This window comes from Fundulus heteroclitus, chromosome 20 (assembly GCF_011125445.2).
Source record: "Fundulus heteroclitus isolate FHET01 chromosome 20, MU-UCD_Fhet_4.1, whole genome shotgun sequence".
In the NCBI taxonomy this organism is placed as follows: domain Eukaryota; kingdom Metazoa; phylum Chordata; class Actinopteri; order Cyprinodontiformes; family Fundulidae; genus Fundulus; species Fundulus heteroclitus.
In genome coordinates, this window is record NC_046380.1 from 2,457,995 (window position 1) to 2,482,181 (window position 24,187).

Consider the following 24,187-nt stretch of genomic DNA (forward strand, 5'->3'; position numbering starts at 1 on the left):
CCAACAGAACCAGAACATGTGAAACAGAACCAGAACATGTGAAACAGAACCAGAACATGTCCAACAGAACCAGAACATGTCCAACAGAACCAGAACATGTGAAACACTGCAGGCTGCCCAGAGCTCCTTGATGGTTTTTCTTTTTTTTCTGGGCCGATCTTGGGGGGGGGGGGGGGGGGGGCAAATGATTGGTGCAGAAACGTCTCTGATTGGCTGCCAGCCGTGACGGCGACGCCAGCTTGAGTAGTTGGAAGGTTGTGGGTTTGATTCCAGCCTCCCTTGTCGTGTGTCGCTGTGCCCCTGGGCAAGGCACTTCACCCCTAGTTGCCTACAGATCTGCGTGAATGAGAGCGACGGCTGAACGTGCCTCTACTGGTCAGAGTGACTGGAAAAGTGCTGCAGCGGTGATGAAATCATTATTTTAAATTTAAATTTTCACCTATTGTTTGAAATGAATCTCTTAAAGAACCCGGGGGGGCAGCAGAACCTGTGGTACCAGCCATTCTGGTTCTGTTTAGGGTTTACAGATTTCATCAGGTAGAGTTTTTGGTCCTCAGGATGAATCTGTCCTGTTCTGGGACTCCTGGCCTCTATGAGGGTCTGGTGTCCGCCTGCAGGGGGCGCTACGCTGGGCTGATGGGTGGAGCGCCGCCCCGCATTAACCAGAGCTGAAAGGATGAGCTGATGGTGCTTCTGAGCGCATGAACGTCTTCCTGTGTCTGATACCTGATATTCAGGCTGGAGATGAACATCTTCTGGAGATGAAGATCTTCTGGAGATGAAGATCTTCTGGAGATGAACATCTTCTGGAGATGAACATCTTCAGCCTGACGCTGAATGAACCAACCTTATCTCCACCGCTCTGTGTTCGCCTCACACACGCTGCACCTCACAGTCAGAACAGTTTCCACATGGCAGACTGGACTCGGTCCGGTTCTGGCTCCATGTTGCTCTGTTAGCTCGTCGCTAGCTGCTGCGTTGCTAACATAGAGTTGTAGTGACTAGATCGCCGTGTACGGTATTAATAAATTAAAGAAGTGACCGGATCGCCATCATTCATCCCATGTGCGACCCTGCTGATTGGTTAATATGCAGCTAATTGGTTGATATCCTACTAATTAATTAATATGCAGCTGATTGGTTAATATGCAGCTAATTGGTTGATATTGGAGCCGATATCCGGCCGGGAATCGGACCGGTGCCGCTGGGCCTGATGAAGCTGGAACACGAGGCGTCTTGTGGAGCAGCAGAACCCGTGAAGACTGCGTCACAATCACAGCTGCTATTTCTGAACGGTTCTGCCAGTTCTAGTTCTTGTTTTCTGACTGTTTTTCCCCCGATTAGTCATTTTATAATTAATCTGAACTCATTAAATGTTTTAAACACTTTTTTTACATCTGAAGTTAATTTATTTTGTTCTGTCTGGCAGGACAGCAAAAAGAGCCAAACAGGCTTTATTTTCACCAGTGGAGCATTACTGCTTTCACTATAGAGCTCAGCTTGGTTTATATATACAAGAAGCTTTATTAGATTTTATTCTGGGACTATTTCATGTTCAATGGATACAGAAACAGACAAAAGGCTAAAAGAGAAAAAAGGTGAAAGAGGAGAAGAAAGGGAGAGAGTGATATAACATCCTCTGAGTCTGCTTCTACACCTGCAGAGAGAGATATAAAGAACAGCAGAACCAGCTGATAAAGAATTACAGGAGCAACCAACACCTTGATACCATCACTGAAGAATATACAGGATTAATTAATACGACATATAGAAAGTGACAGCTGGAGATAATAACAGGGATTTATGGATAGAAGTGAGTCTGTAGCACCTGGATCACCTGCAGGTGTTGGTGAGAGTGACCTGGTGTCTGTGAGGTTTATCCATGAGGAAAATGTTAATTTCTACGTGCGCTCCTGGTTCTGTCGGTTCTCCCTCAGAGGAACCATGGTTCCCCTGTTTCAGCTCCTCTGTTCCTCCAGGAGGACGTTTCTCTCAGCGCTTCACCTCCGCTGAGCGTTGGTCTGCATCAGGGTGAAAGGGCGTTAAAGCTTTGATTAGATCTGGACGTTTCAGCTCTAACCACCCCCCCCCGCCTCGCCGTCATTAGCATAGCGTGGGAGCCAGAACTGATGCAGCGGCCAGTTGGGAGAAATCTTCTTTTCATTCCTGAGTTTTATGCCTGCAAAATAAAAAAACAAACATTTTTTTTGTCAACATCCACCTCCGTCTCTGATGCAGGATGATGTAATCTCCTCTCTCCATAACTCCGTATTAAACAGACGTCTCTCATCCAGAGCTGTTGCTGAGGGATGAGGAATTAAAACCTTAAAAAACGGCAAAATAAACAGTTTTTTTTAATCAGTGTTGCATCAGGAGAGAAAAAAACAGAAATAATGACTCCAGATTGATTTATTTTCTCATCTAAACGCCGTTTTCTGGCTGACACGGCGGTCCTGGCTGCAGAGCATCATGGGACGGCGCATCAGTGGCTCAGACCGGACCTTCTGGGCCCGGAGGCGCTGATCTGCAGGGATCCCCGCTGGCCGGCGCCGCCCAGGAACCAGCGGGCCTTTGTCTGTGGTGGCGGGTCGATGATTAACCGCGGCGCCGCGCTCCGTCAGAGGAACGATTGAGCCGGGCCGTCCTCTGGATCTCACCTGCTGTAGGTGTGCTGGTTCAGGGAGGACGGGTGTGGCCCGGTCGGGTCTTTGTGTGGCTGGGTGGGGCCTTCAGGTGAGAACAGCGCTGCAGGCTGAGTGCTGGGTGTGGACCCAACGTCCCAGCATGCATCTGGCTCTGAGCCGCCGGGCCGGTTGGTGCTGCACCGCGGCAGGAACGACGTTCTCCAGGTGGAGATCCGGAGTCCTGCTCACCTTCTGGGCTCCATGAGCACAAAGCAGAGAGGAACGCCTGCTTTTAGTCACTCAGTCATTGTTTTACTTCTTTTTACTTTACTGCACGTGTTTCTGATGCGGAGCAGCCAGCAACCAGCCGGCCTGATGCACACGCGGCCTCGGCGGCCCGGGCCGGCGGCTCTGAGCGTGTGCAGGACTCAGAGGAAGCGACCTGCTGTCCTCTGGTCCTGATGAGGTTTGTCTGGAGATCATAAATCCTGCCGTGGCGTCGCGTTTCCTCAGGGAGAGACGCAGGAAGCAGCTGATGGCGTTCTGGGACAATAACGTCCCAGCTGCACGTTCTCCTCACACTGCAAAAACAGATCTAAAAATAAGTAAAATGTTCTTAAAATTAGTCTATTTGTCCTTGATTTGAGCAGGAAAATAAGATTATCTGCCAATGGAATGAGAGTTTTTACCCCTAAAATAAGATAATTAGACATCCTGCACTTGAAATAAGATGATGGAGATGAATTGTTCCTGTTTTAAGTGCAAAAATCTTATTCCATTGGCAGATCATCTTATTTTCCTGCTCAAATCAAGGACAAATAGACTAATTTTAAGAACATTTTAATTATTTTAAGTCCGTTTTTGCAGTGCAGATTGTGCCGCTCTTTATGACTTTTATTCCTAAAAAGTAACCGCAGCTTTAGCAGGGAGGCGTCCGTGTCGCTGCAGCCCTGAAGGCAACGCCTGGATTCTGCCAGAAGCAGCGGTGATGGCGTCCTGTGATGGCGGCGTCCCGCTCAGAGTCGCGTTCACCTGCAGACGGACGCCGCTGACTGTGCCGCTGCGCTCCTGACGACCACAGGAAGTGACAGATGCTGACTCGCCGTGTCGGTCCTGCTAACGTCCCGCTGGAGGCTCAGGTGTCTGCAGCAGCGTTCGTACTTCTCTCTGATTGGCTGTCAGGAAGCGGCCGGCTTTCCTGAGGAATTTTCCACCAATCAGCTCACAGCTGGTTCCTGAGCTGAGGCTCCGTTCCTCGGTTCTGCTGCCTGACTCTGGCGTTCCTCGGCTGTGGGCGGTGCCGGGCCGACCCGGCGGGTCGAGCTCTCTGAGCCCTGGGAGCTGATTGCTGGTTCCGTGTGACCCGGTTCCCCCAGAGGTTCTGATCCTCCTGGGATTCTTTATTTACGGGGAAAGGAGGTTTTTCTGTGCCGGTTCTGAGAGGATCTGTTCATTCCTGCACAGAACACGAGCTTTGATCTGTTAAACAGGAGGATCCAGTCAGCGGTACTCAGAACCTGAACACGGGTCGATCCGCCCGGCCCAAAGGGACCAGAACCCTCCCAGAATCTGGAGCCAGATTCAACATTTAGTTTTAAAGAGCAGCAGAATTTAGTCCGGCGGCAGAAAACTGGTTCTACGGGTCAGGCCAACCTTCCTGTGGTACCGGTGACTAAGTTCTGGTCCAGTAGGACCATCGGCCCGCCGCCTGGTGCTGTCGGGTCGCTCTGACACCAGAAAAGGTCACGCAGCAGAAAGAGGAAGCGGCCCAAATAATTTTCTGCAAACTGTGAAGAATTCATGTTTCCAGAGCTCAGAGAGGAAGAACCAGAACCGCAGCAGCTGTAGACGAGGTCCGAGGACCGCCTGTGGCCCGGTTCCCCCCGTCAGACGGGATCCCTGACCCAGCAGAACCTCTCTTATGTAAGGCCTCATCACTTATTAATGCAGCGCTGGGGAAGCCCTCACGGCGCCGCTGGCCTTCATCATTAATTCATGGCTGAACCGGACCGCCCCGGTTCTGTGCAGGATCCCGGTGCCGGTTCTAAACGGGCCACAGGGAGACAGGCGGTGCTGACCCGGTCCAGAACCAACATGGTCCAAACGTCAGGCTCTGTCGGGTTCTATCTGTGGTTCTGGCCCAGCAGGAAACCCGATTACCAGGTCCAGGTAGAAAAAATCTGAGATTATCTGGAATAATTTAAAACCCGAGGAATAAAAGGCAAAACGTGTGGAACCGACTGGTTCTGGTCGGACCCGGAGCGACCCGGTAATGGCTGCTGGTGTCCACTCAGTAATAACTTTAGTACTGAATTTAAAATTAATGTTTTGCATAATAATCTGATTAGTCGGTAAAAATGGGCGCCTGTAGCTTTAAGAGGGTCTGTTGCTAGGCGACAGATTAGTTTTATTTTTGTTTTTCTTGAATAAACTCAAAGAAAAACTTGTTTTCTACTGAGGCTGGTTCAGCTGTTGGCCCGGTGAGTCCTGGGCCAGCCTCTGTGTCAGAGAGGTTCTGGTTCTGGTTCTGGTTCTGCTCCCCCGGCGCTGCTGTCCGGGTCCAGTCTGCCTGCTTGTTAACGACTGGGTTCTGCTCCTGGCAGGGCCCGGTTCTGCCTGTCAGGCTGTGGTTCCTCTGACTGGACCCGCTGGGACGGGTTCTGCAGCCTTGGTACTGATTATGGCCCATGGTTCTGATCCAGTAGCCCGGCGCCAGGCTGCTGTTGTCACATACACACCGGTTCTGCTGGTTCTGCCTTACTGACCCACGTCAGCAGCTGTTTAGTAAACCGGGTCCAGAACATGCCGGCGGAGCAGGACCGCCGACCCGTTCTGCTAGAGTCTTCTGGGTTGGCGGGCCTAAAAAGAACCAACGGCGGTTCTGCTCTAACGGAGTCTGGATGCGCCTGGGGGAGGTCCGGTTGGTTCTCCTGCACCAGGAGTTCTGTTCTCCGGACCGGTTTTGATTCTGCCGGGTTCTCTTCGTCATCCCAGGCGTTTGGATGAAACCTGGCGCTGAACGGGTCGGTTCTGAAGGTTTCAGACAGGTTCTGTCCGGTCTCGCTGCGCGGACCTGTGGTTCTGGTTCCTGACTCGCCTCAGCGCCTCTCCAGAGACTGACCCGTTCAGCGGTTCTGCCTCTGGAAACGGGACAGAACCTTCTCCTGGGGCGGTCCAGTTGGTTCCCTCCGCTCTGAGGAGCTGATCATGGTTCTGTGGTCCTCCTACAGAACCAACCGACCCGTCTGCCGCAGACCGGGTCAGGGATCCAGACAGAACCCGTTTGGACCTTCCTAGAACTTCACGTTCAGCCCGGTCCAAAGCTGCAGCCCACAGACAGAACTGGAGAAAGTTGTTCTGGTTCTGGTGATTTAAATAGAACAGAACATCCTTTTAACCGGGTCTGTAACGGGTCGGCCGGTTCTAGGAACCTTTTCTCTCCAGAATCTCAGGCGGTCCATCCAGAACCCGTTTATTAACAGCTCAGGTTCTATAGCGACTGGTTCTGAAACGGGTCGGACCGAGAAGACGGACCTCTGGATGAGCAGAACCGCAGCGCTCTGAAACCAGAGTCCTCAGGTCCAAATTCATGACTGGAGACACGTTCAGGCTGTTCTGACCCGTTCTGGAGGTCCATCAGAACCAGAGACCAGCAGCGTTCTGGTTGGTGGAACCTCTGACTCCTTAGAGCTGGACCCAAACCTTTGGACCTTTTAAACCAGAACCGTTTGGTTCTGGACCCTCAGCTTAGCGGCGCCGTTGCTGCCCTGCGTCCTGGTTCTGCTGGGGAACTGTCGGGTCGGTTCGGTTCTGGATGAAGCTGAGGCAGATTTTTGCTTAAAGACGACATAAAGAGCTTAATATGATTAAATATAGAAAAATAAAACAGAACTAGAAAAGGCTGTTCCTGCGAAACAGCAGTGAGAATGCTAATCTGCAGAATGATTGAGCAGAAGATGCAGAAAACATTGAAATCAGATTTGAAGAATTTGAAAAAGTTTGAAGAATTGAAAGAAATAGAAGAATTTGAAGGATTTTGAAGTTTGAAAAATTTGAAGAAATTTGAAGAATTTGAAAAATTTGAAGAATTTGAAACATTTGAAGAAATTTGGAGAATTTGAAAAAGTTTGAAGGAATTTGAAAAATTTGAAGAAATTTGAAATATTTAAAAATTTTCAAAAAATTTGAAGGAATTTGAAAAATTTGAAGAATTTGACAAACTTGAAGAATTTAAAAAAGAAATTTAGAGAATTTGAACAAATTTGAAGGAATTTGAAAAATTTGAAAAATTTAAAAAAATTTAAGAATTTGAAGATTAAGAACAACTAAAAAATTCTGAAGAAATTTAGCAAGGCGCCTGCCTCGTGGTACCGCCAAAAATACTAACGGGGAGTAACACTGCGAATTTCAGCTTCCTACGGTCTTCACAGCACCCACAGTGCCCTTCGAAAGGTGCCATGTTAAGTCAATGGACCTCCTAGAAGCCTCTGGCTAAAAGGGTTGTCATGGAGACTCCCTCACAGCTGTAGCCCTCTATTTGTCTGTAAAGGCAGAACAACCCCGGCTAAGCAGAAGTTGGTAGGACCTTTCTAAAGCTACTTCTGGTTAGCAACATGCTAACCGTTAGCCGCTAGCATGGTTGTGTTCAGTATCACCGGGTGATTGTACTCTGTCAGTTTGGTCCAAATCCTGTACTGGGAAGTGCCTCAAAGAGGGGTGCCAATACTTAATGTCACCAAACGTGACCAAAGTTCATGGGTCAGATTGGCCTCCTTTAGCAACTCAGCCTCACCACATCTGGGTCAAGAACTCAACATTTGACCAAAATGGTCAGTAGCGCCATTTCCCACATGTGGGGGGTGCTGTATTGGCCAATTGGGTCGTGTCTGGGCATCATGCCAGGTCCTGTTGGAAGCAAAGGCCCAATAGGAAAGCATGTGACATCCAAAATGGGACAGAAAACTGACATATGGCTGAAAGTCACTTGAAAATTTTAAAATGTTAAGAGGAAGTGACTGTGCGAATTTCAGGCTCCTACATTAATCACAGCCATTGCAGTGGATGTTGAAAGTTGCTATTCTATCCGAATGGAGCGTGTCCCACTGGCCCTCAGTGTTCCGTCGTCATGGAAACTCACTGACACAGCTGCAGCGGCCAGTCTCCCAAAGTGCAGAGACTTTGTCAGACTCTGCCTCATTGAAATAGAATGGAGAACTTTGCCTCAAACAACGCTCCATATCTCCTGTTCTGTAAATGGTAGAGACATAATTTTTTCAGCGTTTAGTTCGTAACGGATAGGAGAACAAGAAAAACTATCGGTTTTTGCTAGAAATATTTTAATTTAGGCGTAAAAAATTATGATATAAAGAGGATTTTTATGAAATTTGAGAAATCCTCTACAAACGGTCCCGAACAAATCGCTGTAGCTGAAAAAGTATAAGAGATATCAAAATAATTCTTTCACTCTGAGTATCAGCAGGCTTTTAAAGACTATGGAGTTCATTTTTAGGTTTGTACAAAAATCGGTGTAGGCACAGCGACGATGTAAAAAGTGGATGATGTGGAAGAATGAAGCTCCAAAGCGTTTTAAGGATTTTGCACATTCGCTACTCCCGAACAAATTGTTCCTGCGGAAAAACCGTAACAGTTATCCACAAAATTCCTTTTTTATGAGTGCCAGAAGGGTCGGGACATTCATGTGTGAAAGTCTCATGCCTGTACATAAAACGGTTTAGGAGTAGCGACGATGTAGAAAAGTGCCTCATTTGGGGAGATTGAAGTCTGATCCTGTTTTAGCATTTTCCCAAAACGCTACTCCCGAACAAATTATTCCTGCGGCAAAACCGTAACATTTATCGACAAAATTTCTCTTTTGTGAGCGCCAGAAGGGTCTGGACATGAATGTGTGAAAGTCTCGTGCCTGTACATGAAACGGTTTAGGAGTAGTGACGATGTAAATACATGTGATGTTTTGGATTTCCAGGTGTCATTTTTGAAAACCGCTCCATAGGAAATGAATGGGGAAGGTTTCGGGTTAGTGTCGCTCTGAGGTGATTTGCGAAAAATCTATAAATGCTACACCAATGAGGGTTACATTTCCTGAATCCAGACAAAAATTCCTACGTTTTGATGTATAATTTATGTGGATAGGTTGAAAATTGAGCGAGTGAGAAGAAGTTGTTCAGAGAAGAAGAATTTGTTGAATTTCTAGAGTGCGCACTCTAAAAGAGGCTCCTTGACGACCATAGCAACGCATGTTATTTGCTGAATTTCTTAAAAAACGAAAATAATTTTAAAGATGTACTATACGAAAATGGTGAAAGATATGAAAAAGCTGAAACATACCATAATAGCGAAAAGATATTACTACATTTTAAAAGTTGAATGACGTTTATAGCTGAAAGTAGGCTGAAGCAGTAAGATGTCAAAAAGTTGAAATATTTGAAGAATTTGAAGGATTTTCCATTCATTTTCAATGAGAGCAAAAAACGCACAAAAAGTTAAATATTTTAAATATTATAAAAGTTATAATTACCAAAAGACATAGCAGTAATGTCGTGAACGAGCTGAACGTTTTGATACGAAAATTGTTTAAATCGGTTGAAGTATGCAGGAGTAGTTAGATGCCGAAAAACGTACGGAATAATAATCAAGACCTGAAGGAACTTAATAAGTGAGAATGCTGTATAGCATTCTCACTTGATAAAATGAAACATGAGAATAGAAACTAAAAGCAAACATTAAAAACAGTTAAACTACAAACTTAAACTGATGATGTTTCAGTTTAACTAGAACAGTTAAAATCCTAAATTAATATATTTTTAATCTTAATTTAAAGGAACTCAGGCTTTCAGAACTTTTCCAGTTTTCTAAGTTTGTTCCAGATCAGTGGAGCATAGGAACTAAATGCTGCTTCTCCATGTCTGGTTCTGGTTCTGGAGTCAGAACACCAGAGTGGTCCGCTTCAGATGCTTCTGGAGGTTCTGGTCTGAGTCCATCACTACTCAGAGTCACGAGGCGACCCGTTTGGGTCGGTTCTGCTGGGGAAACCCGCTGACAGTCAGTTCTGGTTCCTGTTCAGCGTCCTGCGGTTTGTTGCCTTCCTGTCAGTGTGTTGTCATGGAAACACCCCCCCCCCCCCTCTGGTCCGGACCACGGTGCCGGTCCGGCTCAGCAGTTAGAACTGGGAGGAGGGCGCCGTTGGTACCGGCAGCAGAACCGGGCTCTGGGTTCCGAGCGCAGCGACTGAAGGTGGAATCTGTTTAAATCAGATTAGATTATCTGAGTTTGCCCTAAAACGAGATAATTAGATGGAATTAGACGATTGACACGAATTTTATTTTGCTTCTCTGGGTTTTTCTGCCACTAGTGGATCATTTTCACACCGTGGGCTGACAAGGAGAACCGGGTCAGCCGCACACAGAACCACACAGGTCCGGGTCGAGTTCTGTGGCCCTCAGAGCTGTAAGGAACATTTTCTTTAAATTAGGAAGAGATTAAAACCCAGCAGAACCTTTCCTGAGGTTCTGGTTCTGACCAGGAGACCCGTCCAGTCACAGCGCTATAATTCATTCATAATTAAGTAAAATCTTCTTTAAATTAGTCTATTTATTGTTGATGTGAGGCTAAATCAGATTATCAGCCTAAAATAAGACGTTTAGATAAACGGAACCAGAACCAGAACCAAGACGAGTCGTTCCAGTTTTAGCCGCTAAATCAAGGACAAATGGACTCATTAAAGAAGATTTTACTCAATTATAGTTCTAAAATAATTATTTAATAATAGAATTATAAATTAATTTTAATTATAATATAATAACGCTGTGACTGGACGGGTCTCCTGGTGGTGATTCTGCAGCAGAATCGGGCAGAACCAGAACCTCAGGAAACATTTTACTGTTTTTATTTTTATTTTTTAATCTCTTGCTATTCAGACATAAAAACTCCTTTGATTTAATTTGGACCTGCTGGACCTGCTGGACCCGCTCCCTCATCCGGTTCTGCTGGTTTCTGTCCGGTTTCCTCAGACACAGAATAAAAACATTATTTTCTGCCTGTTTACAGAACCGGTCCGGCCCGTTCCTCGGCCTCGTGGTTCTGTCCAGCCGGTCCTGATTGTTGCGTTCGTCTTCAGCCGGACCTTTCCTCCCGCTGACCTTAACCCGACCCGGGAATGCGGTTCTGCAGCCGCCGGTTCTGCCTGTGAGACACAGAACCCTGCTGCCTTTGTCCCTCGGGTCACGCCCCCCCCCCACGCCGCCGTCTCAAAGGCAGCCTGTGTTCTGGTCACATGTTCTGGGCCCGCCACGCCACACATTCCTGGTTCTGGAGCGGAGCGGCTGGGCCCGACTCGTTGTCCCGCCGGGCCTCGGCCCAACAAGCAGCCGTCTGTTGTTCCGTCACGAGATGCTGCCGGGCCCGTTTGACCCGCTGCTGGTTCCGGTCGGGTCACCAGAACCCGGATGGAGGAGGTTTCAGTCACCTTTTTAGTACCGGACCAGAACTGCCCTTAGTGGTTCTGCAGGACCCTGAAGAGGAAGATGAGAGGAGGGATGAAGGCTGTAAAATGGACAGAACCGGTTCTGAGAGTTCTTTAGGAAGAGATTTTTAGAGCTTCAGAGGAGATGAAACGGATCAGAACACGAAGAACCGAGCTTCAAAGAAAGAGTTCTGGTTCTGCCTGGAGGCGCTGACGGGTCGCCCATGGCAGCGGTGTGGACCTCCTCCGGGTTTCCTGTTCTGGTCCGTCAGCTGGGTTCTGCCAGCGCTGCAGAACACGAGTCCGTTTCTAATGAGAAGGTGGCGCTGTGGGTTTAGGTTCTGCTGCGCCGGGTCCAGTCTGGCCCGGCTGGAGGGTCTGTGGGTTAGGGGCCAGTTCTGGACTGAACCGGCTTTCTATAGATGGTCCGTGTGGTTTGGGCCAGCAGCTGTTGGTGTTCTGGTTCTTGGGGGGGGGGGGGGGGGGCGGCACTAATTAATTGGTATTAAATGATGAAGGTTTCCTTTAAGTCTGCAGAATTGGACCTCTGGTTCTGTTGGCTGCAGCCGCCATGTTTGTCCCTTTCTACCTGATTCTGACCCGGTTCCCCTGCAAAGAGCTAGATGGGTTCTTATGAAGCAGCTGCTGGCGTCAGGTCCGTTTACAGTCAACAGGTTCAGATCAGGGCGGAGAACCTATGGAACCTGCTGACGTATCGGACCTGCGTACCGGGTCTAAGAATTCGGACTGAACCACCGGGTTTGGGCTGGGAGGTTCAACAGGTCGGCTGCCGTTGTCTGGACCGGGTACCGGTTTATTCTGGTTTATTCCAGCTGGTACCGGTTTATTCTTGGTTGGTACCGGTTTATTGTAAGTTGGTACCGGTTTATTCTGGTTTATTCTAGCTGGTACCGGTTTATTCTGGTTTATTCTAGCTGGTACCGGTTTATTCTGGTTTATTCCAGCTGGTACCGCTTTATTTTAGGTTGGTACCGCTTTATTCTAGCTGGTACCGGTTTATTCTGGTTTATTCCAGCTGGTACCGGTTTATTCTTGGTTGGTACCGGTTTATTGTAAGTTGGTACCGGTTTATTCTGGTTTATTCTAGCTGGTACCGGTTTATTCTGGTTTATTCCAGCTGGTACTGGTTTATTCTTGGTTGGTACCGGTTTATTGTAAGTTGGTACCGGTTTATTCTAGCTGGTACCGCTTTATTCTGGTTTATTCTAGCTGGTACCGGTTTATTCTAGCTGGTACCGCTTTATTCTGGTTTATTCTAGCTGGTACCGGTTTATTCTAGCTGGTACCGCTTTATTCTGGTTTATTCTAGCTGGTACCGGTTTATTCTAGCTGGTACCGCTTTATTCTGGTTTATTCTAGCTGGTACCGGTTTATTCTTGGTTGGTACCGGTTTATTGTAAGTTGGTACCGGTTTATTCTGGTTTATTCTAGCTGGTACCGGTTTATTCTTAGCTGGTACCGCTTTATTCTGGTTTATTCTAGCTGGTACCGGTTTATTGTAAGTTGGTACCGGTTTATTCTAGCTGGTACCGCTTTATTCTGGTTTATTCTAGCTGGTACCGGTTTATTGTAAGTTGGTACCGGTTTAGTCTAGCTGGTACCGGTTTATTCTAGCTGGTACCGGTGTCGTTGGGTCCGGTCTGCGTCTGTTTCTCATCTCCAGCCTGTAGAGCTTCTCTCTGCTTGAAGGGGAGAAATGAGGAAACTGTGAAGCTGCTAAAATCAGAACCGGCTCTGATCGTCCTGGTTCTGTGGACCCGTTCTGCAGAACCGCAGCTCTCTGTCTCCTACAGGCGTCTCTGGTTCTGTCTGGACTCTCCTGCAGTTATTTATTATCATCATTTCCAGCTAATCTGCTCCTGGTGCTGAGCGCTCATAAACACGTTCCGCACTTCCTGCTCAGGGATCAGTTGGTTCTGCTCGGCCCAGACGGACCCGTTCCAGGCGGTTCTGCATCAGCAGGTCAGCAGCAAACACGTCCTCCCCGTCTGGGCCGGGCCGGGTCCAGACGGGGAGCTGCTGAGCGTCACGGCTCTGCGGTGTGGGGCTTTCCTCTGCAGCTCTGGGTGTGGTCTCTGCATTCCAGCGCGCCGAGCTGCTGCTGCCACACTCCTCCCTGCTGGCCAATCACAGCCACACTCCTCCCTGCTGGCCAATCACAGCGCAGCGAGGAGGCGTGAGGTCACAGGGAGGAAGTGTGTGCTGAGGGAGGGCGCTGCAGGCGGCGCCCTTTAGTATGCAGAGCAGGTGTGTCTGCAGAGGCTCCGAGCAGGAAGGAGGAAGAGGAGGGAGGAAGAGGAGGCAGCCAGCGGTGACCCGGGGGAACCAGAACCAGAACCAGAACGCTTCACTAACCTGTTACAGAACCGTTCACCGCATATTTAAGATCAAACATTAGATTGTTCAGCTGGTAGGAGTGAAGCTCCGCCCCCTTTTACCTGTCAGAGCACACCTGCTCAGCTGGTTCCCAGAATCAGTACCTTTGGTACCAGAACCCGGGCTTCTCTGATCCGATTACTGGGGTTCTCCCCTCTGACCTGCTGGTACCGGTTCTGGTGCGTTCAGGGACCCTGATAAAATGGGATGTTTGGGTTTCTGACGATTGGGCCGATGGCGCTGAGGACCGGCAGATTTCTGGGAGGATGTTGGTTCTGATCAGCAGGTCCATACTTCCTAAGCAGCGCTCGCTCTGATTGGTCTAATCGGTTCTGTTCTCTACATGGCTTCATCTGATTGGTCTAATCGGTTCAGTTCTCTACATGGCTTCATCTGATTGGTCTAATCGGGGAAACCCCACGGAACCGTCTCACATCGGCTGGAACCTCGTCTGGGTCCAAATGGACCGCTCCGTGTGCCGCCAGAACCCGTCCAGACCGGACTCCCTCCACGTGGACAGAAATGCTGACATGTTTGGGTTTTCACGCGGTTCTGATGGAAACCAGCAGGAAAACGAGGTTCTGCTGCTCCGATCCCAGACGGGTCAGCAGCAGCAGTGGTTCTGAAAACCCGGTTCCCTACGGGAACGAGATGCGAGACGGTACCGTGGTTCCTGAACACAGAGGGAGCTGCAAGATGTTCTGATCCGAAACAAAATCTACCTTCCTATGAGCTGATGTGTGTATTTACTGTGAGTCTGATCCAGAACCATCGGATCGGACCTGCAGACCCAACCAGAACCAGAGAGGTTCTGCTGGGAGCTGCCTGCTGGGTTACAGTCAGTCTTCTTTCACACTGTGGGCGGGTCCATTATTGTCCGGCGTGAGGTTCTGGTGCCGTGAGGTTCTGTCCAGCTGGCTAAATGCTGCGCTAACGTGAAAAGGTTCTGGGTTCTGGTCACGGGTCGCTTCTCTGAGCTGTCGGAACCATGAAGGTCCAGAGTTGTGGAGCCTCTGCTGCCGGTTCTCTGCCTCAGCGTCTGAACCGGGCCTTGGTGGTGAATCGGGTCAGAACGCAGTGACACACAGGCGGGCGTGTTCATCGGGTCCAAAGGTGGACCGGTTCACCTTTGGACCGGGCGGGGCGTGTCGGCGCGGTTCACCCGGTGTGGACTCCCTGCAGCCGGGCCGGGCCAGAACCAGCCGCGTCCCTCCTGGTGTTCACGTGACTCTGACTGAATGACTCACTGAGTCGTGTCATTTAAAGAGCCGTTTGGGATTTTCACTGACGCTTCAAACGTGACACAAACAGGAAGCAGAAGTGAAACCGAGGAGGTTCAGCCCACCTTCCTGGACCGGGTCAGAACGGTTCTGTTGCTGTGGCAACAAAAACAGCCCCGGGAACTTTTATCTTTATTTGTTTATAACGACTTTAGTGGAGAAAAGAGAGACAGATGTTTATCGTCATGGAAGGAAAAAAAAGTTCATCCTGTGATTAAAAATAACAAAGTCTGTGGTCTGATGGCGCCGAGTCAGAGAGCGCGACCCAGAACTCAGTCCTCGACCCGGATGACCCGGATTCGATTCCGGCCTGAGGTTCTTCACCACATGCACCCCCCCCCCCCCCCCCCTCCCCTCCTGTCTTTACTTTGTTAAAATGAGACACTAGTGCTACAAAAAAAGACAAAGTCCAATAATTGCTGCCGACCCGTTTGGTTCTGAGTGAGAGTCCAGAACCACCTTTATATTCAAATGCCTGAATCAGATTCTCCTGATCCCCTCCGGATCGGTTCTGCTCTCCGTGTTCTGACCAAACGGGCCGGTCTTCTGTTTTATGACGACCTTCCCAGGCTTCGGTCCGGCAGCGGTTCTGGGAAAGCAGCCAGTGACCAATCAGAACCCCCGGAGGAGTTCTGCTCGTTTCATAACGACCTCTGTGGTCCAGGGTACCAGGCTCCAGGGGTTCTGGTTCTGGTGGGTTTCTAACAGTGTCCCGTTTCCTTTCAGCATGTTTGCGTCCGGCGGCGCCGTCCTCGCCCGGTTCTGAACTCGCCGCCTCCTGTGGGGGGGAAACCGCTGCAGCCCAGTCCGGCCCGCCCGACGGCACCGACCCAGAACCCTTCAGCCCAGACAGCCGGGGGAGGAGCCCCGCCGCGGACGGCGCCAGCATGGCCAACAACGCGGCCGACCACCCGCCGGGCAACTCGGTGGCCGAGGGCGGCCATGACGGCGGCCATGACGGCGGCCATGACGGCGGCCATGACGGCGACTTCGGGGTCAGCGTGGAGGAGCTGCGGGGTCTGATGGAGCTGCGCAGCGCCGAGGCCGTCAACAAGATCCGGGACTGTCATGGAGACGTGCAGACGCTCTGCCGCCGCCTCAAAACATCCCCCATCGAAGGTAAGAACCGAACAGAACCGCAGACCAGAACCGCCGGACAGAACCGCAGCACAGAACCGCCGGACAGAACCACAGGACAGAACCGCCGCACAGAACCGCAGACCAGAACCACAGCACAGAACCGCAGGACAGAACCGGCCCGCACCGAGTCCAGACGGGCTTAATCTGCAGAACAGGGAGTTAAAGTTTCAGCTGGAGGAGATCAGAACCAGAACCGGGTTCAGTAGGACTACAGCATGAAGGATAGCAGGGATAAACCTAGGGCTGGGCGATATGGATTAAAAAATAAATCTCCGATTTTATCATACCAAATCCGATTAATCAATTTTTTTTCCTCCTTTTTGTTTCATAAAAAGAAAATTAAAGAAATTATTTTAAAACCTTGCTTTTATGTCAAGTATTTCATCAGGGAGTTGACCTGAATTCAAAGTGCAACTAAAAACAAGCTGTGAAACAAGATGGCAGCCGTGCCATTATAAACAATGAAAATATAACAAAACATTTGCTGCTAGTGGTTTTACACATTGAGCTAAGAACAGGCTTCACTGCACTTTGAACTTCAAACTAAGTTAAAAAAAAAGTAAATAAGTAAATGAAGTACCTCGTATTATGGTAAAAAAAGTTTCCACTTAACAATATTTTGACAATAATTTTGCCTAAACATATATTCAGCATCACATGCTGTTCTCTTCATGGAAACCCAATGAGTGTATTGGCAAAATGTTTGCGGGTCGGTCCGCCGTCTCCAGAACTCTGTGCCGCCCTGCAGAAACAGAACTAAAGATAAAATAAGTAAAAATAAGTAAAAGTTTCTTAAAATTTGTGTTTTTGTCCTTAATCTGAGCAGCTAAATAATTTTATCAGCCAATAGGAATTGATATTTTACCCTAAAATAATTAATAATAATTGATAATTAGACATATTCACTTGGAATAAGACGATGGAGACGAGTTCTTCCTGTTTAAGCGCTCAGATCTAATTTACCTGCTCAGGTAAAGGATAAAAACTCTTTATCTCTAGTTCTGCTCATAACGGGCCACCAGAACCTTCCAGGCTGGAAACGGACCCGTCCCTCATTTCCTGATGACCAGAGCAGAAAATGGCCGACCTGCCGCTGTTTACCGCCCCGCCCCCCCGAGCCCTGGCTGTGTGTGTGTGTTACTGTGTGTGTGTGTGTGTGTGTGTGTGTGTGTGTTATTGTGTTACTGTGTGTGTGTGTGTGTGTTATTGTGTGTGTGTGTGTGTGTGTTATTGTGTGTGTGTGTGTGTGTGTGTATCTGTGTTAATGTGTGTGTGTTATTGTGTGTGTGTGTGTGTTCCGTTCCAGGACGGATTAGTTGCGGGTCGTTGCCCTAATGGTTCCATAGATCAGCTTCTCTTCCATTTAGTAATCAGGACATTTGTAGACGCGTTCTCTACGTAACAAATTACTCACTTTAATGAAAGAAGTGTGATTATATTTCCTCTGCAGACGCTGTGGGCCGGGTCGGGCCGGGCTGCACCGGGCCGTACCGGGTCGGTTCTGTGTGTTTAGCCCAGTGAGAGGATCCGGCTGACGGTTCACGGCGTTTGGGTCTGATCCACATCGGCGGTTCTGTCCGGTTCTGTTCAGGTCTCTGCAGATATATTTGGACCGAGGTTCGGCCCGGCAGGGCAGTAGCTGACAGAACCAGCTGTAGATGAGGCCCGGTACTCTGGACCCGCCGACCCGTCCCTTCTTGGTTCTGTCCTGCAGCGTCTCTGGACGTTCTCACTTTCAGCCGACCCGCCGCTGAGGTCCGGCTCTTCCCGGGCCGGACCTCAGAACCTGGGCTTTTCCTGAACTGTGGTGGTTGCGGGTTTGAATCCCTGTCTGGGATCCTTCTGCATGCAGGTTCTGCTGGGTACAGCATGGACACGCCCAGCTGTCAGCGTGGGCCAGAAGGTTCTCCAGAACCAGGCCCGTGGTCCCGGTCAGCAGAACCATCAGCCATCTGTCAGGGTCTGAATCTTTGGTCCATCTGAAATAAATTAAATATTATTTTATCAGAGAGTCGTGTGTAAAACACCAGATTAGTTCTCAGCCTCAGCATGGAGCCCTGACTGACCAGAGGTTCTGGTTCTGACTGGACCCGGGCCGGTCCCGCTCCACCGGGCCCTGCTGACGTCGGTTTAATGGTGACAGCTACAGAGACGTCTTCAGAAGCGTCTAAAAATAAAACGCTATTTCAGGACGCTCAGCGTCTCGGGTGAGAAGACGACTTTTATTCGCTTTCATCAAACCTGGAGCTGACAGAGAAGAAGAAGCTGAGCAGCTGCTGAGGTCGCAGCGTCTGCAGGAACCTGCCGCTCTTTCATTTAGCCGTAAAATCAGGAGGAAAACGTCTAAAAGGCGACATGTTTCTGATCCTCAATGAGGAGAAAGATCTCAGGGATTGTTGGACTAACCAGGACGAGTAAACGGGACTTTTTAGTCAAACCAGACATTTTTATTTATTTTTTGTGCGTCCGCCGTCAGACTTCAGTCTGAACGGATCCGGACCTCAAAGTGACGTCACAGCAGCGCCGTTTACAGAAGTAACGGCGGATGTAGTCGTTTCTAGAAGCGTTACGTGAAGTTTATTAAAAATATAACTTAGTGGCTGATAATTACTGCAGATAAATTTAATTTGACAAATCTGATTTAAAAGCGATGACGACACAAACAATTATAAACTTCAAAATTATGAACCGTCTCTAAATATGTAAAAAAAAAAAAAAAAAAGTCACATGAAAGACTTGAAGATGACCAGAATTATGCTAAAATAAAATAAGTGTTTTTTTTATGTGTAGAAATTAAAACATTTGCTCGTTTTTTTTTTACATTTTAGATGTTTTCAGCTTTAATTTGATCCAGTTTCCTCCCGTCTGTCACATCCAGTCGTTCTGACGTTCCTGAAAGAGAAAAACCGTCACTGGTTCTGGTTCTGGCAGCGGAACCAGAACCAGTGACGGTTTCAGGGCAGAAACGGCAACCTTTAGGTCCACCGATCAGCGCCGACTGAGCCTCAGCGCCCTGCTGACACCAACAAAGCGTCGGCCTCAGGTGAACGCTGTCTCTGTTGGCTGCAGCTCTGAGGCGGGTCAGAACCAACTGGACCGGCAGTCTGTGCGCAGACGGCCCGGCCGATCGGTGCTGCAGTGGGTTGTTCTGTTTCACGGTCCCGTTCAGAACCTGGAGAAGTCCAGCTGTGTTGGCGGTTCTGGTCCAGTGAGCAGGAAGGCGCTGCAGATGTGGAACAGCGTGCTCCGGCTCTAATCTTCGTCTCCTCTGGGACGTTCAGCGACGTTGAGCCGCTGCCAGAATCTTGAATCCTGAGAGGCAGAAAAGACAGAAAGGGAGCAGGAGCGTCTCTCTGTGATGCTCTTTCTTCTATTTTAGTGTGACAGCAGCTCTCAGCATCAGTCTGTGGGATTTAAATGATCAAACCCACACGCTATGTGACAAAACATTGATAACCAACACTCTGACAGCTGGTGTATTTTTAAAACCCAGCCTCGTTATGTTTCCTCGTCACGGTGACGGCCTGCCGGTCACGTTCCCCGCAGCGTCTACAGAAATCCACTAATACACTCCAGTTATCCGCCTTTGATCGTCTCCTCGTTCGGCGCCGCTGATCCATCAGCGCTCACCCGGGCCCCGCCGCTGCAGCGCATTAACTCCCATCTTCCCTTTTGTTTCTGGTGGCGCTCATTTCAGCAGAGATTTACTGAGAGCAGCAGAACTCAGCTGTGTTTGTGATTTAAGCCAGGAGGCAGAGGCTGCTGTGATGTTGTCGGTCCGTCGCTAACGAGCAGCTCGGCTGGATCAGAGTCGGGTTGCCGGTCCGTGTTTACCTGGCGTTCTGCAGGATTTAGCTTTGTTTGCTTTATGAGGTATTGATCTGAGGAGTTCAGGTTCTACTCACGTCTCATAACTCCCCGCAGAACATCAGCAGATAGTTCCTGTGTGCCGCGGCGTCTCCTCTGACCCAGCTCTGATGTTCAGTCTGGTCCAGACAGAACAAGCTCACCTGACGGCAGGCTGGCTTCTGAGTAATTAGCTTTCTGTACGTTTACAGTGTAGCTATAAAAGATTAAAACTGTATAAACGAAGCCAGTCTGGGATTGTTTTTCACTGTTTAATGACAACAAGGATGCTAAATGGACTTTATGTGGTTCTGTTTTTTTAAATATAAACCCTGAAAAAGCTCCTTTAGCTGTCAGCTAAATGGCGCGTTCATCCGTGCTGCATGGCGGAGCAGCGTCAACTTTTCAACCAAAACTTACCGATGTGATGACAGAAAGACGGAGAGCGTTACGCAAAAACATGTTGATTTTTCTTTTGTTTGTTTTTATGTGACTTGACACATTTTATTCTCTCCATCTAATTTGTTTCTATTTGGTACATGTTTATAAATATTTTTTAGTTTAATAATGTTTGAGAAAACCAAAATTCTTTTGTTTATTCAGTCAGTATTTAATACAGGCGGCACAATTAACTGTTAAAATATAAAAGTCTACGTCCTTTTAATTTCAGCTAATTAAAAACACTCATTTGATATAAGAAAATGGCTGCTTATCAATTAATAGTCAATCAATTTTGGATTAATTAATCAGTAACCAGCATCCCTAGTTTAGAGTGCTTTATAAATATTATTGTGTGCTGCTAGTTAATGTTAATTTAATAACTAGCGGGTCAGTTAGCGGGTTTATCTGCTCCTGTAGCTTCAGGCTGCAGTCAGCATGCTAACCAGTAGTTCTGATACGGCGTTACCTTAATAAGGGTGAGGGAAGGTGTAGAGGTTGGGCCAGCTGCCCAGCAGTGCTCAGCCGTGTTGCTGCCCACACCACCAGCCTCCTGACGCTCACCTTTTACTCCAAACATGTTCAGACCTTAACGAGCGGACCTCTGGCTGTAGAACCCGTCCCTGCAGGGTTCTGGTTCTCTGACGCCTGACTGGTCAGAAACGTCCCGGCTGCCCACTGCTGCCACCGGGGACCGTGCCAGAACCCGGTGGACCAGCAGATGGTGCCTTCAGGGTCAGTTAAGGCTGCCGCGGGTTCATCGCTGCTGGGTATAAAAATCCAGGATTGGTCTCAGAACGTGAGATCCACAAAGAAGAACCAGAGACAAATCCAGAAAAATGCTCTGAAATAAAACATTAATGCGTCTAGATTTTAATCCCTGGATTATTTACAACTGTTCATCCACACTAAACTGTGATGGTGAGACAACTGGGCCAGAGCTCTGGGGGGGGGGGGGGGGCGTCATCTGACGGCTTCATTGTTTTTCTGATCAATTGGAGCCAAAAATGGAAAAGGATCAATAGATGTGATTAGCTGGATGAGAACCAGCTCACCATTAGACTGGTGGTCATAATGTTACGCAACATTTCTCTGGGTTTGTACCAGCAGAACCTCCTGGAAACTCTCATTGTGTCGTCGCCTGCCTGACGTTGATCTTCCAGGTAAATGTTCTGAAACGTCACGCATTAAAGCCCAACTAGAGCAATTAGCTACGTTCCTTCGTTCTAATGCAGCAGCGACACATGAACTAAGAATGAACTTTATGGAATAATTCATGGATTTCTGTACATTGCCTCATTCCATCACATTTGACCAAAAACAGGCTTACAGTGAACGAGGTGAATAAGTCATTCAGGCTGTGTCTGAATCAAGTTCAGGGAATTATTTTACTGCAACACCTTCAGAAGAAAAAAAAGAATGGATTAAAAACTAAATTTACATCATGTTTATTTCACTTTAGTTTAAAATACTTTAATTACTAAATATAGTGACTAAGTTTACACCCTTCCCTCCTGAGAGCAGCACAGCAGCTACTTTCAGCCACAGAGGAAGGAGCAACGTTTCATGATATTTAAATTCATGAATGGATTAAAAACTATATTTATGTCATGTTTATTTCACTTTAGTTCAAACATTATTAATCCCAAAGGGAAATTAAATTTATATCCTGCTTTGTAATCCAGGGCAGAATCACAGGCAGCTTTGTGCACACGTTGTAATTCAATTAAAATGTATTTTTATAGCACCAATTCATGATACATGTCATCTCAAGGCTCTTTACAAAGTCATACATGTATGTTTGCATTGTGAAAATGGCGTGAAGTGGGTTTTCTCTCTGCTCTGCCTGCGTCTCTGTGCCTGTCAGACAACGCTGAGGGAAACAGTGGGGACTCACAGCAGCACTCGCTGCCAGCAGTACGTCTGCAGACCTGGATGCTTCTCCGGCAGAACCACTGGTGCTTTCACACGAAGTCGCTAAAAACACAGAGAAAAGTCGTTAGATTTGTCGTTAATCTGTTTTTAGGAACAAAAAAAGTCGATAAATATAACTTGTATAGTTTTCCTTCCCTCCTGAGAGCGCCGCAGTGCAGCAGCCACACAGGAAGGAGCAACGTTTCATGATATTTAAATTCATTTTAATCTTTAAGTATAAGTGTACAAATATAGGTTATACATCTGTACCGTATTTCTCAGACTATAAGTCGCTCTGATATATAAGTGGCATCAGTCAAATGTGTCATAAAGAGGAATAAAAACACATAAAGAAGTCACATCGGACTATAAGTCATATTTATTTAGAAATTTATTTCACAGAATCCAAGACTAAAAACTGACATTTAATCTGGTAAAGCACCTTATTTAATCACACAGCTGCATCCATGATCGGCTGAATAACCTGGAACACACCTGGGAGGTTAAATGTTCAGGTAAATTAGCACAACAAGCTAGCAACTCCAACCGGGAAAGTTCTGCTCATCGCATTTCAACGCAGCGGTCCGTTACGCTGAAAGTTGTTTACGCTGAAATCAGACAGTGAGCTAACGATGCTACATGCTAAGCTAACAGTACGACACAGATGTTTCAGAGAAACTTAAAGCTCATAATCATCAGTGAAGTTGTATCCCGCACAGACAACAGAGCTGTAAGCTAGCGCTAGCTGCTGTTAGCTTCACAGACGGCCCAGTAACAGGTTCTGTTAAGGTCTGGTTCCTTAGAGCTGCACCACGCAACGTTCTGCTGCGGGAATACAGACTGAAACAGAGAAACTACATACATGTGTTCAGTCTTTCTTGTTTATAAGTTAATGTTTCAATAAATGTTTAGGGTACAGGAGCAGCATGTAGTTTTAATGAGCCTAGAGCGCCCTCTAGCAGCTATAGACGGTAATGTTTACTCCCTGGTTCATGTTGGTCAGTATGAATTACCATTTAAAATTTATATATAAGTCGCATCTGACTATAAGTCACAGGATCAGCCAAACTATGAAAAAAGTGTGACTTATAGTCCAAAATACGTTACATTATATGTCTATGCTTTACATTGTCTTGTAACATGTATAAAAATAACCTTCATTCTGAAGGTGTGGGCACCTTTATTTTGCCTTAGGGGAGCAGAACGATCAGTTACATGTAGAGGAAAGTAATGTAAAGGTTCCACACTTTAAATCTGCCGTGTCTCAAACAGCTCATAAACACAGCGGGCGTAGATAACAGTGAAGAACAGACGGTCATGTTAAAATGGTCACTGGTTCCTCAGCAGAGGTGAACTCATGTCAGACCAGATCACACTTGATTTTCTCCTTCTGTCTGTTACCTAACCTTTAGCAGCAGCCAGACTGGAAATACCTGCCTGGCTGCTGCTGCATGTTGGGCGTGGCGCTCAGGACGCACAACCGTCACGGTTGTCTTTCTGCTGTCTTTGTCTGCAGGTCTGTCCGGAAACCCCACCGATTTGGAGAAGCGCCACGCTGCGTTTGGGAAAAACCTGATTCCCCCAAAGAAGCCCAAGACCTTCCTACAGCTGGTGTGGGAGGCGCTGCAAGACGTCACACTAATTATTTTAGAAATCGCTGCCATCATCTCCCTCGGCCTGTCCTTCTACCATCCACCAGGGGGCAACGCTGAAGGTCTGCCTCCAGATTCTGGCTTTAAAAAGTGCAGCTGTTAGATTTTTAGGTTTCATAATTACAACTGGCTATTATTATTATTATTATTATTATTATTATTATTATTATTATTATTATTATTATTATTATTATTATAGTAATTAATCAGAAACTGTCATAAATTAGAGATTAACCACCAGCAGACAGCATTCGTCCCAGTAAACCTCTTTTTCTCTGTTGCTGCAGTTTAATGTTTTATTGGTTGTACAACTCAATTTGGACAATGAGATGGATTTAAGTGTAAATGTGATGTAAATGTACAAAGCCACATTATGTGCTTTAAAAAAAGACCAAAAACCATTTGATGATGATGATA

The 24,187-nt window shown here is 47.6% G+C and overlaps 2 protein-coding genes across 5 annotated transcripts in view; one reads left to right on the forward strand and one right to left on the reverse strand.

Annotated features, from left to right (window-relative positions):
• LOC118567221 (nuclear factor 7, brain-like) overlaps positions 1 to 24,187 on the reverse strand; it is a 511,141-nt gene that overhangs the window by 357,148 nt on the left and 129,806 nt on the right. The window lies entirely within an intron of this gene.
• LOC105915796 (plasma membrane calcium-transporting ATPase 2) overlaps positions 1 to 24,187 on the forward strand; it is a 60,628-nt gene that overhangs the window by 3,856 nt on the left and 32,585 nt on the right. For all 4 annotated transcript variants that reach the window (XM_036151763.1, XM_036151765.1, XM_036151764.1 and 1 more), the window contains exons 2-3: positions 15,507 to 15,899; positions 23,635 to 23,832. In XM_036151763.1, coding sequence (XP_036007656.1) covers positions 15,668 to 15,899; positions 23,635 to 23,832 — 430 coding nt within the window. In that variant the 5' untranslated portion in view covers positions 15,507 to 15,667. The remainder of the gene's footprint in view (positions 1 to 15,506; positions 15,900 to 23,634; positions 23,833 to 24,187) is intronic.